Below are 12,906 nucleotides of genomic sequence, written 5' to 3' on the forward strand. Positions count from 1 at the left end.
GACATTGAGAGTGGGTCCTGCCCCTGGGGAGTGCCTGATATGAGAGATGTTCAGAAGAGGAGATGCCAGATATAAATGTGTTGAGTGAATGCATGCATGAAGAAATGAACGACTAAGCAACACTCTCCAGGGCGAAATAAACACGCCCCTAACCTGCACCCTACACAGACAATTGCACACACGGCTTTCTCCAGAGTGGGCACCAGAGGGCGATGAGCTCGGTCGGTTTCAGCTCCTGATCAGCAGTTACTCCTGTGTTTTTAGGAGGACGCCGCGCGGTGACGTCATATCCGCCAGGACGACACGCAGCGGGGGGCGGGACAGGGGGAAGCCAAACGTAAACATACCGGGAGTTTCCCGGGTCCCGGGCTCTCGCCACTGCGGGGCAGCTCCGGTCCTTGGCGGACCCTTGCTGCGAACAGGAGTCAGGGGAAGCGTCAGATTGTCCCACAGAGAGCCGGTAAGCGGAAGCCCAGAGAAGAGCGGCGACTCTCCGGGAGCGGTCTCGGTCGGCCGCGGTGGTGTCCCCGGGCACGCATGCGCAAGGCGGGAGTGCGGCGGCGGATGGTGCGGAGCGGCCTGGGTTACTTCTCCGCCCGGGCCGAGGGCGCCGCGGGCCTCCGTGGTGTAGGGTCTCGGTCGCAGAGGGTGGCAGCGAGGACTGCACGGGACTACGGGACAGTGTACTGAGCGCGCTGCATGCGCCAGGCGCGAGGTGGGCGATAAGTCAAAAGTGGTCGTTACTCGAAAAAGTTGACAACAACCTGAGTGCCCAACATTTTAGGGGATTGACCTTTTTAAATTATTGATTTAGCTCATTAAGTATATATTGAACGCTTTTCTGTGTGCGACGCTCTGTTTTAGGTCCTGGAAACAGCCGAGAACCAGACAGACCCCTGTCTCGTGGGGTGGACATCCTATTGGGGTGGGGGAGGGGAGTACAGGTAAAGAATGAGTTATATAGTTATGTTAGAAGATGGCAAGTGTTTTGAGAAAAAAGAGTAGGGAAACTAGAGCCGACGCCTAGAGGCGAGACAAAAACTGGCGTGCGAAAAAGAGCTAGGAGGCCTGCGTGGTGGAGGGGATTGAGCACAGGGAGAATGGCATGACGTGCGGCCAGCTGTCGGGAGAGCAGCGGTGCAGATCAGGTAGGGCCTTACAGGTTGCTGTAACGATTTTGGCCTTTGGGTAAAACGGGAACCATTGCAAGGTTTTGAGCAGAGGAATTATGCAGCTTGAGTAGATTTTAATAGGCCCATTGGGCGGTGTAGAGAATAGATTGAGAAGGGAAGTAAGGGTGGAAGTAGAGACATTTGTTATTAAAAACTGCGCATCCTGCAGCCACTAAAAAGGCGAACTTCAGAGAGGATGATGACAGTAACTACATGGATCACATTTTGTGGTAAGCGTGACGAATATACCAGGCTGTAGAGCGGGTTTCTCAGGCATCATCTCCTTTAATGTTAGAACAGCCTGCAGAGGGCAGTGTAGTCACTGACCCTGAGGACTTAGGCCTGTGGAGAGGTGAATGCGTAAACATTTGCTTCATAGGTATTTTTTCAGTTGTAAAATATGTGACACATAAAATTGATCATTTTAACTATTTTTAAGTGTACCATTATGTGGCATTAAGTACATTCACATTGGTTATACAGTCATCATCGCTCATTTATCTCCTGAATGCTCCTTAAGTCTTAATTGTTTATTGGCATCCTAAACCCCAGGCCTAATTTCACGCCCCCATTTTAGGCAGCCAGCTCCATTAAGACAGTCGGTAACTCTAAAAAAACACCTATTATGTGCCAGGCAACGAATGAAACAGATAAGGTTTCTTTTTTTTTTTTTATTTTTTTAATTTTTTGGGACTTTTTTGTTTGTTTGTTTGTTTGTTTGTTTTGAGACAGAGTCTCACTAGGCTGGAGTGCCATGGCGTCAGCCTAGCTCACAGCAACCTCAAACTCTTGGGCTCCAACGATCCTTCTGCCTCAGCCTCCTGAGTAGCTGGGACTACAGGCATGCGCCACCATGCCCGGCTAATTTTTCCTATATACTTTTAGTTGTCCAGTTAATTTCTTTCTATTTTTGGTAGAGATAGGGTCTCGCTCTTGCTCAGGCTGGTCTCAAACTCCTGAGCTCAAAGGATCCTCCTGCCTTGGCCTCCCAGAGTGCTAGGATTACAGGCGTGAGCCACTGCACCCGCCCCAGATGAGGTTCCTGTTCTCCCTGCTCTTCTAGTCAGGGGAGACTCTAGTGACTGGGAACGAAGCACCAGATAACTATTGATGTCCTAAAACCAAAGATACTCTTGAATTTATAGACCTACCACAGCCATCATTCTCTCAGTCATATGTTCAATAAATGTCTGTCGAGTACCTACTTTGTGCCAGATGCAGTAAGTATTAATGTTTGGTGAATGAATGGGTAGGCGTAGCTCCTTGACCCTGACTTCTCCTTTTCTCCAGAGGTCATCATCTGGTAGTGGTTGGAACTGTGCCTGACTCAGAGAAGGTTTTGGAAATGTTGGTTCATAGCTGTGTCACCTTAGATAAGTCCCTTTCCTTGGATGGGCCTCAGTTTCTTGGACCCTGTAGTGGGAGATCCATATATTAAACAAATAGAAGACAACGTTAAGAGATTGCATAAGAGGGGTACCTAATTTAGAGCATGGTGTCAGAGAAGGCCTCCCTGAAGAGGTGACATTTAACTGAAACTGGATGGATGAGTAGGGGTTGTCCAGGGGCAGGGGAAGGTGAAAGTGGAGCCAAGGAGAGGAATTCTCTACAGGGAGATCAGCATGTTCTAAGTTCTTGAAAGTTCCAGCTCTGTTAGAAATGGCATTGAGTGCTCATTCCAGAAATTCTTCTCAAACCCCTTGCTGTTCAAGCTCAGTCTTTCACAGGGCTCCAAATAGTCCTGCACAGACCTGGCCTCTGGACTGAGAGAACAGGCAGACCCAGAATGGCAGGGGTTAGCAGAACTACTACCCCTCCTTCTCCTGGTGAGAGTAAACAAGAAGAGGGCCTTCAAGTCTCAGATTTTACTACTTTGTGCTTTTACGTTTTCTTTGGATTCAGAGGCATCGTGACAGAGTGGTCTTGAGAGGACTCAAGAGTGGTTGGATTCTCTGGGTGCCTTTGGGCAGGTTTAGCTATCTTTGCTAAGCCTCTGTGTCCGCTCAGAAATGGAAATCATAATAGCTTTTACTTCATAGGATCATTCTGAAGACATAGAAACTAAGGCATTTGCAACGTTTAGCAGAACTGGGTGCTCAATAAGGAAAAATGTTAGCTGGGATTATGCTATTAGGATTTAAGTAAGAGTACAGTGGTTTGGCATATAAAAAAAATCTAGAAATTTTTGTATCTATATGGGTAACATTAGTTTAATCAGAATTAGATAAGTTATTGTACTGGGAGGTTTTTAAAAAGCCAAATAGGCCAAATTCTCATTAAAACTGAAAAATAGTTTGTACCCTGGTAATTTCTAGCCCTTTTGACTTACTGTAGGTGTGATCAGCATTGGAAAAGATGCCTGCTCCAGCTACCACATATGAAAGAGTAGTTTACAAAAATCCGTCTGAGTATCACTACATGAAAGTCTGCCTGTAAGTTCAGTTTTCTAAGTTCTTTTTTAGATTACTTTTTAAAAATGAGGCTGAATAGCATGAAATTTAATACAATGTCTTTTTTAATGTTATTTTACAGAGAATTTCAAGATCATGGAGTTGGACTGAATGCTGCACAGTTCAAACAGCTGCTAATTTCAGCCCTGAAGGACCTGTTCGGAGAGGTATGGAATCATTTGGTAGACCGAACATTCCTAAGATCTTTGTAAATAATACAGAAAGAACACTTTCCAAACATTATTTTAAAACTATCTGAAATTGCAGAAGCAGACTTTCAGAAATGGTGAAGTTTTGGTAGTTTTGTTCTAATGTGCCTTCTACTTGACATGAACTTGTTAAACAAATGTTTGTTTTAGCACAGTGCTACCCAAAGTGTGATCTAGACTGGCAACCTGCAGACTGGTTTTTTGCCCATCTTGAAGAGATAGGGGGTTCACACCAGAACCAGCGTACCACCTCTTTTAGTGAAAAAGTCCCCTAATGAAAAAAAGGTGAGCTGAGCTAAACAGTATGCTCAGTGGTATTGTTGATTTACATTCTGGGTCAACTCCTTATTTTATCACAGACCACTTTTAGCAGCTTTGTCCTAGTACCCACTGAGAACAGGAGTAGAGTGTTGAAAGTTGAGAGAGAATAGAGAGGATTCTTAGGAGATTATTTCCTGATTCATATAATCTGTCTAATCAAAATCTGCTAAGTACTTCATCAAAATTTAACTTTTACTCTGCAAAAGACTCTGTTAAGAGGATGAAAATACAAATTACAGACTAGGGGAAAATTTGCAAACCACATATCCAACAAAGGACTAATATCTAGAATATATAAAGAACTCTCAAGTCTCAATAGTAAAAAACCAAACAATCTAATTAGAAAGTGGGCAAAAAACCATGAATAGACATTTCACTAAAGAAGATGTACAGTTGGCAAAGAAGCACATGAAAAGATGTTTAACAACGTTAGCCATTAGGGAAATGCACATTGACAACAAAATGTGTATTGGAATGAGATACTATGCACCTAGAAGAATTAACTGAAATAAAAAATAGTGATCACAATGCTGGCAAGGATGTGGAAAAACTGGATCACTCGTACACTGCAGTGACTATGTAAAATGGTGCAGCCACTCTGGAACATAATGTGGTGGTTTCTTAAAAAAAGTAAACATGCCCCTGCCATACAACCCAGCATTAGCATTCTTGGGCATTTATCCCAGAGAAATGAAAATTTACATTCATAGAAAAACTGGTACACAGATATTCATAGCAGCTTTATTTGTAATAACCAAAATGTGGAAACACCCCAGATATCCTTAATTGGGTGAATAGTTAAACTATGTTACATTCATACCATGGAATATAGAATATATTCAACAATAAAAAGGAATGTTTATTTACACAACTTAAATGAATCTCCAGAGAATTATGGGAAGTGAAAAAAGCCAATCCCAAAAGCTTAAATACTAGGTGGTTACATTTATATAATGCTTTTGAAATACTGTAATTATATAATCTGAAGAAAGACTCCAGTTGCCAGGGGTTAAGTTAGGGGTGGGGAAAGAGGAGTGGGTATGGCTATAAAGGGGTAGAACAAGGGTGTCTCATGATGGTACCGTTGCTTACCTGGACTGTGGCAGTACTTGCATGAAGCTACCTGTGTGGTAAAATTATATATAGAACCACACACGCACACATAAGGAGTGCATGCATAACTAGTAAAATCTGAATAAACTTTGGATTGTACCAGTACCAGTTTCCCGGTTTGATACTGTACTATAGGTATACAAGATGTTGACATATGGGGGAGGCTGGGTGAAGGGTACATGGAACCTCCCTGTACATTTCTTTGCAATCTCCTATGAGTCTATATATTTTTTAAATACAGAGTTTTAAAATGTGCACCTTCTATATGTCAAGTATAAAACCTTGTTCCTTGGCTGGGCGCGGTGGCTCACGCCTGTAATCCTAGCACTCTGGGAGGCCGAGGTGGGCGGATCGTTTGAGCTCAGGAGTTCGAGACCAGCCTGAGCAAGAGCGAGACCCCATCTCTACTAAAAATAGAAAGAAATTATATAGACAGCTAAAAATATATATAGAAAAAATTAGCCGGGCATGGTGGCACATGCCTGTAGTCCCAGCTACTCGGGAGGCTGAGACAGGAGGATCCCTTGAGCTCAGGAGTTTGAGGTTGCTGTGAGCTAGGCTGACGCCACGGCACTCACTCTAGCCTGGGCAACAGAGTGAGACTCTGTCTCAAAAAAAAAAAATAAATAAATAAAACCTTGTTCCTGGGGGTTTTATGGCTGTTAACAAACATGGTCTCTGCCCATGAACTAATGGTCTTGGTTCTTATAGTAGGAAAACATGGTAAAGAATTAGTGATAAGAATGATGAGAATTATGAAAGAGGAAGTTTGGTGTCCTGCATAGCAAGCAGATTGAGTCTAATCTTGGGGATCAAGGAAGGATCAATTTAAAATGAAGACTGGAAGGGTGAGGAGGCATCAGCCGTAGGAAAAGATATAGGAAGAGCATTCCAGGCAGGAGGAGCTGTAAGTAAGTAGGCAACTTAAAGGGCCAGCCAGCACCATTAAATAAAATACTGCTTTTTGTGGAGGAGAAAAACTCAAAAAAGAGTTGACAGGATTAGTAGAGTTCAAGAGTAATGGTGGTAATAGTCTGCTAATAGCATTATTCCATATGTAGGTTGATGCTGCCTTACCCTTGGACGTCCTAACCTATGAAGAGAAGACCTTGTCAGCCATCTTGAGAATATGTAGCAGGTATGACAGACAGTGGAACATTTCTGGTACAACAGGACAGAGAGACTGGTGAAGAAATAGTGCACAAAAATGCTCTCTTCTGAGAATAAGAATAATTTCATCATTGTGAACTATGGGCAGCTTTTGGGCGTTTAAACTGGGGTGAATGTGAACATTCCACCAGAAACTTAAACTCTAGAGAGAGCAAAACTTACAACTTCGTTACAACTGTGGTTTCCCAATTGATGATTGTGGTTGCAAAGTCAGAAATGTATATTTTAGAAACATTCTTAGTTCATTTTTTTCTCTGCCTATGACACACTGTGCATTTTCTGGATCTTTCTGCAGTGGTCTTGTCAAATTGTGGAGTTCTTTGACCCTATTAGGATCCTATAAAGGCAAAAAATGTGCTTTCAGAGTGATTCAGGTAAAGACAGTTCCTTCACATATTTATACAAGACTGAGTAGTGGATCAATTGTTTCTTAATATAAGTGTCTCATTTTTGTGCTTGCCTAAATGTAGTATGGTTAACATTATCTAGCTAGGGGGGAAAAATCCAGGATTTGATTGTTTCCAAAAATGTGAGACAAAGCACTTAGATTTTAGCTTCTATGGGAGATGTTTTGGTATAAAACTTGGAACTCTTTTGGTAAAGCCTTAACTTTTAATGCTTAATGCCAAGTGTATTACATGTATAGGAATGCTCTTTCTGAGCTTATGACTACTTGTTTATCTAATGCTTCCTCCCAGGATGCTTTTTAAAATGCTACTGTGTCAGCTTTGCTCATTCTGTAAAACTGGGTGTGTTTCCTTATTGCCTTGTATTTCAGTGCAGTTTTCTCCCAATATTGTCTTAACCTTTTTCTTTCTCTTGTAGGTTTCTCCATTTCTCCTTGCATTATCTGGTAATAGTAGGGAACTAGTATTGGATTGAATAACCTTCAATTTCAAAAACATTGCTCCGCTCTCAAAAGTATTTTTTGGTGCCTGCCTGATGTTTGAAGATTGAAGCAGGCTAAAAGCCTCGTTGATGAAATTTGAGGGTGCTGAAGATGTTCCCAATAATTTCCAGCCATCGCCTTTGTTGGGGTGGGCTTCAGAGGAGAGTCTGCCTGAACCAGCCAGTGCTAAACAGGCAGCACTTTCAGCATATGCACGTTAAAGTTGGAGACCGGGCTGAACTTAGCAGGGCCTTCACACACAGGGATGTGGCTACCTTCTCAGAATTAACGGGGGATGTCAATCCTTTGCATTTAAACGAAGATTTTGCAAAACACACCAAGTTTGGAAAGACAATTGTACATGGAGTTTTGATCAACGGACTTATCTCAGCTCTCCTGGGTACTAAAATGCCGGGACCAGGCTGTGTATTTCTTTCCCAGGAAATTAACTTTCCAGCGCCTTTATATATTGGAGAAGTTGTTTTAGCTTCTGCAGAAGTGAAAAAGTTGAAGCGGTTCGTTGCTATTATTGCAGTGTCATGTTCTGTAATAGAGAGTAAAAAGACTGTTATGGAAGGCTGGGTTAAAGTTATGGTCCCAGAAATTCCCAAATCCTGAGATACGTGTTTAAAGATGCAAGTTCAAACACCAATGCTGTTGTTATTGAAGAGTAGCTGGGGAATCAGGGATTGCTGCTCTTCACCAAGGAATGTCTGATAGGCCCAGAAGCCTGTATTAGGGGAGGGGAGCAGGTATAGGGGTGTTCATGTGTCTCCTCTTTAATATGGCCTTATGCTTCACACAGACTTGAATATATGCGGAATGTCATCATCTGTCTAGGTTTCTTTAAATTCAAAAAGTATTGGGGAGGTTATTCATCTAAAGGCTCTACTTTTGGGATTTCAAATTTAGATAAATATGCACTTGGATAACAAAAAACCTACCTATATTTGTGTAGAGTCAGTTTCACTGACTTGATCTAGCGTTTAATTATTGAAGACAACAACAACAGAAGTTGGGTCATTTTTGAGTATCTCCTCTTTACCAGTAAATATTAGGCGCTATTCTTCAGCAGTTTCTGGGTCAGAGTTTATTTTAATTTGTTACTGTTAACACCAGGGTGGCATCTTGCTCAACGTTCAGATGGGCCTTGCCTTTCAGGTAGTGTTCATGCTGTTGGAGAAGAGCTTATGTGCAGTCTTGGACTCAGCTGTGTAAACTATGTCTGATCTGTAAAATGGTGGTAACATACACCACACAAGACTGTTGCTGGAGATGATAGACACAGGGTTAAGCCCAGGGCTGGGCCTGTGAACAATAGCTGCTATTACTGCCCACTCCTGTGACTGAGGGTAGGGGTTTTCCTGAGTTTGAAGTCCACTGGCCCACAGTTAAACAGATAATCAGTCTTTCAGGGTGTCAGCCAATCTGTGTTAGTGTTCTTGAATGCAAAATTTCTATTTTTAAGAGTCCAGATTCTTTTCTCCCTCCCTTTAAAATGTGGATCTACCTCCCATTTCTATGAAATACACATACTGTAAAAAAATTGTAAGAAATAAAAAACGGAAGATAGTGCAGGCCAAGTTCTTAAGAGTTGGGGGGTATTGAAGGGGAGATGTGCCTAATGTGTTAGTACAAATGGTCGTCCCCAACACAGCCAGCTCTCTTTTTTCTCATTTTTTTAAATAACTATTGAGATATACCATAAAACTCACCTTTTTAAAGTATACAGTCCTCTTGTTTTTTTGTATATCCATAAAATTGTACAACCATCACCAAATCAATTTTACAACGTTTTCATCACCCCCAAAAGAAATCCCCGTAAGCAGTCACTCTCCATTTCTCCTCATCTCCAGCCCTAGGTAATCACCAATCTATTTTCTGTCTTTATGGATTTCCCTGTTCGGACATTTCATATAAATAGATTCATACAATATGTGGTTCTTTGTAACTGCCTTCTTTCACATAGCATAATGTTTTCAGGGTTCATCTGTGTTACAGCATGTATTAGTACATCATTCCTTTTTTATAGCTGAGTAATATTCCATTGTATAGATATAAAACATTGTATTTTCCCATCTATCAATTGATTGACATTTAGATTATTTCCACTTTTTCACTGATATGAGTAATCCTAAGAACATTCTAGGAGAGGTTTTTGTGTGGACATATTTTCATTTCTCTCTAAGAGTGGAATTGCTGGAGTATGTGACTATGTTTAACATTTTAAGGAATTGTCAAATTGTTTTTCAAAGTACTGTTGGGTATGAAGTGGTATCTCATTTTGGTTATGATTTGCATTTCTCTAATGTCAGCCAACACTTTTAAGACAAGCATCTGTAACAGAACATACAAGTGGTCCACCTGTGCTCTCTGGTTTAGATAGCGGTGCTCACCACAGCTAGATGCTTTGAGTGAGAAGATAAGTTCAGGTGTAACTGCTTGGCTCAATCAAACTCCCTAGAAGAGAGATTTTCCTCCTGCTGGTGGATAAGTAACTTTTTTTTTTTTTTTAATCTTTTATTTTTTGGGGATCTTTTGTTTGTTTTTTTACAAGGGGGGATTACCTGAACAGATTACTAGAAAGGATTATTCTGGTCACTAGAGGGCAGTGATGTGTACATAAAGTGAGTACTTTGAAACTGTTTAACGTTGTACCATACTCTAGTTTGTGAAGGTGGGAAGAAAGACCAAACTTAACTTCAGGAGCAAGGATGCTATTTTTTTTTTTTTTTTTTTTTTTTTTGAGACAGAGTCTCACTTTGTTGCCCGGGCTAGAGTGAGTGCCGTGGCGTCAGTCTAGCTCACAGCAACCTCAAACTCCTGGGCTTAAGCGATCCTACCGCCTCAGCCTCCCGAGTAGCTGGGACTACAGGCATGCGCCACCATGCCCGGCTAATTTTTTCTATATATATTTTAGTTGGCCAGATAATTTCTTTCTATTTTTAGTAGAGACAGGGTCTCGCTCTTGCTCAGGCTGGTCTCGAACTCCTGAGCTCAAGCAATCCACCCGCCTCGGCCTCCCAGAGTGCTAGGATTACAGGCGTGAGCCACCGCGCCCGGCCAAGGATACTATTTTTATGAGCCTCAGAATGGCAGCACGTGCAGGCTCAGTGAAGACTTACAGTGAATCGCTAGACATACTGAAAATATATGTAACTTCAAAACAAAGTAGGGAACTTGAGGCACAATATATGGGCTGGAAGCCAAGACTGCTTGTTCCTGTAGAACTCATTCTCTGGGACTTAACAGCAGTCTTAAATTGTGAGTCCATAAATGGGGTGTGATGTAATAATTAATAGCTACCATTTTTTCAGTGCCTGATAAACTAGTTTTCTACATTAACTCTATTCCAACTTTGTGAGGTTAATGTCCTGTTTTATAAGTGAGGAAACAGACATGCTGTGGTGACTTGCCTGTCAATGAGAAAAAAAGCCAAACTCTGTGAAATGATTTTAAAGAGATTTACTCTGAGCCAAATTTGATGACCATGACCCAGAGCCATGCCCAAGAAGCCTTGAGCAAGTTGACTCACTATGGCAGGGTTACAGTTTGGTTTTATACGTTTCAGGGAGGCAGGGGTTATGGTAAAGTCATAAATCAATACGTGGGAGGCATACATTGGTTTGGCGTGAAAAGGTGGGCCATCTCGAAGTGGGGGGGGGTGGTGCTTCTAGGTTATAAGTGGGTTTAAAGATTCTTTGACTTGTAATTGGTTAAAGACATGAAGCTTTGTCTAAAGGCTTGGAATTTTTTAACATAGCTGTTTATCTGAGATGAGCCTCCGGATATATATTTGTTGTGTAAATTGAGGACCTGTAGGTTTGTCTTGCATACCCTTAGGCCTGTTCATGGGTTACAAAGGATGTCCCCAAGAAGAGAGGGGGGCTTGATAAGGCATGTCTGACCTCCCTCCTCCTGGCAGGCAATTTAGTTTTAGGATATTCTTTTGGCCATGAGGGGGTCCACAGTCTCAGCCGATAAGGGGGGTGAGCCTTAAAATTTTATTTTAGTTCACATGCCCAAGTTTGTACAGCTAACATGCAGTGCAGCTGGGATTCAAACTTGGGCCTGCCTGGCTTTTTCTATCACCCTGTGGATTCTGTGTTCCTTTAGGGGCCGAGGGAAAATTTCCGTTTCTGCCCTCTGAATGTTTTTTGAAAAATTAACTGACAAAAGGGAAATTAATTAGAGAAAAAGCATACAAATTTATTAATGTGCACACAGGGGAGAAGTACAGAGTGATTACCCCCAAGCTCCTAATGGGGTTTAGAAGCTTATATATCCTCTTGAGATTACAGAAAGAATGGGGGCTTGGATTGAGGTTACGAAAGGGGAAGATGAGGCCTGGCTAGCAAAGGTGGTCTTGTTACATATATGAAACCTCACAGCTAGCAGCCCTCCAAGAGAATGGATGGTAAATGTTTCTTTCAGACCTTTAAAGGTGTCAGACTCAGTTAATCTTTCCTAGATCCGGAAAAGGGAGGGCCTGGCTACATAATGCAAATTCTCTACAGATGCAAATCTTCCCCCGCAAAAGACAGCTTTGCAGGGCTACTTCTGTTTGCTGGCTCTCTGAACAGCCATCTCAAAATATGTCAAGGAAAGCTATTTAGGGGTGAAATATTTTTATTTCTTTCGTTCCCACTACTGGAACTGGAGCACTGTCAGTTTCTATAATAGCATCTTGTTATGTGGCATTAAAGTAATTAGAATCATTCTATAGAAATCTTTTTACATTCAGAATGTTCTAGATCTTCACTGTTAGAGTTGTAGGATTTTCCGGGATACACTTGGTTGATGGCTTCCACTCGTGCACATCACCTACCCTTTTTCTAAGTTGACAGTCTGATTATTTGTCTTCAGAATTGCTAAAAGGGTTAGTCTAAATATAAAAAGTTATATGTGGGCCAAGTGTGGGGTTGGGGAGGGATGTCAGATCTGGCTGATAGCTGATTTATACTGTGTAACTTCCAAAAGTAGCTTCTCAATGTGAGCATTTCCACATTTCTTATGCTCCCTAAGAGTCATGGTCTTTGATGACTGTAAATCAATAAGAAGTTGGAACAGAAAAGTAGTAAGAAGTTATCGATACTTCTCTTTGTTTTTTTTTTTTTTTTTTTTTTGAGACAGAGTGTCGCTTTGTTGCCCTGGCTAGAGTGAGTGCCATGGCGTCAGCCTAGCTCACAGCAACCTCAAACTCCTGGGCTTAAGCAATCCTACTGCCTCAGCCTCCCGAGTAGCTGGGACTACAGGCATGCGCCACCATGCCCGGCTAATTTTTTCTATATATATTTTAGTTGGCCAGATAATTTCTTTCTATTTTTAGTAGAGACAGGGTCTCGCTCTTGCTCAGGCTGGTCTCGAACTCCTGACCTTGAGCGATCCACCCGCCTCGGCCTCCCAGAGTGCTAGGATTACAGGTGTGAGCCACCGCGCCCGGCCTCGATACTTCTCTTTGGATGATGACTTGTCGTTTTTGCCCAAAGCCAAGATTTTCAAACCACTCATGCTTTGTTAAACCCGACCGTTTGGCTTTCTCGTTTTAAGTCCTATACAAACTGTTCAAAAGTGACTCTAAT

At 42.0% G+C, this 12,906-nt stretch overlaps 2 protein-coding genes across 4 annotated transcripts; both read left to right on the plus strand.

Moving 5' to 3' along the window:
• Positions 1 to 286: 286 nt before the first annotated feature.
• On the plus strand, positions 287 to 7,319 carry RPP14 (ribonuclease P/MRP subunit p14). Of its 3 annotated transcripts, none has more exons than XM_069473743.1 (6): positions 287 to 460; positions 3,507 to 3,604; positions 3,705 to 3,789; positions 6,327 to 6,403; positions 6,731 to 6,809; positions 7,261 to 7,319. In XM_069473743.1, the coding sequence occupies exons 2-6, from the start codon at positions 3,528 to 3,530 to the stop codon at positions 7,315 to 7,317; spliced, it is 375 nt and encodes a 124-aa protein (XP_069329844.1). In that variant the 5' UTR covers positions 287 to 460; positions 3,507 to 3,527; the 3' UTR covers positions 7,318 to 7,319. The 3 variants fall into 3 exon arrangements, with proteins under 3 accessions (XP_069329844.1, XP_069329843.1, XP_069329845.1); XM_069473742.1 differs by lacking the exon at positions 287 to 460 and adding an exon at positions 567 to 715; XM_069473744.1 differs by lacking the exon at positions 287 to 460 and adding an exon at positions 926 to 1,402.
• A 116-nt stretch (positions 7,320 to 7,435) lies between these two features.
• Positions 7,436 to 7,942, plus strand: HTD2 (hydroxyacyl-thioester dehydratase type 2). Its single transcript, XM_069473741.1, has one exon. It carries the CDS (start codon positions 7,436 to 7,438, stop codon positions 7,940 to 7,942), a length of 507 nt encoding a protein of 168 aa, XP_069329842.1.
• Positions 7,943 to 12,906: the final 4,964 nt, after the last annotated feature.

Source organism: Eulemur rufifrons, chromosome 7 (assembly GCF_041146395.1).
Source record: "Eulemur rufifrons isolate Redbay chromosome 7, OSU_ERuf_1, whole genome shotgun sequence".
Taxonomy (NCBI): Eukaryota; Metazoa; Chordata; class Mammalia; order Primates; family Lemuridae; genus Eulemur; species Eulemur rufifrons.

Excerpts from the sequence above, each read along its gene's own strand:
- RPP14 (XM_069473743.1), top strand. The coding sequence starts at position 3,528 with ATGCCTGCTCCAGCTACCACATATGAAAGAGTAGTTTACAAAAATCCG. Across the intron at positions 3,605-3,704 it reads CACTACATGAAAGTCTGCCT|AGAATTTCAAGATCATGGAG; the intron begins GTAAGTTCAGTT and ends GTTATTTTACAG. Across the intron at positions 3,790-6,326 it reads TGAAGGACCTGTTCGGAGAG|GTTGATGCTGCCTTACCCTT; the intron begins GTATGGAATCAT and ends TTCCATATGTAG.
- HTD2 (XM_069473741.1), top strand. The coding sequence starts at position 7,436 with ATGTTCCCAATAATTTCCAGCCATCGCCTTTGTTGGGGTGGGCTTCAG.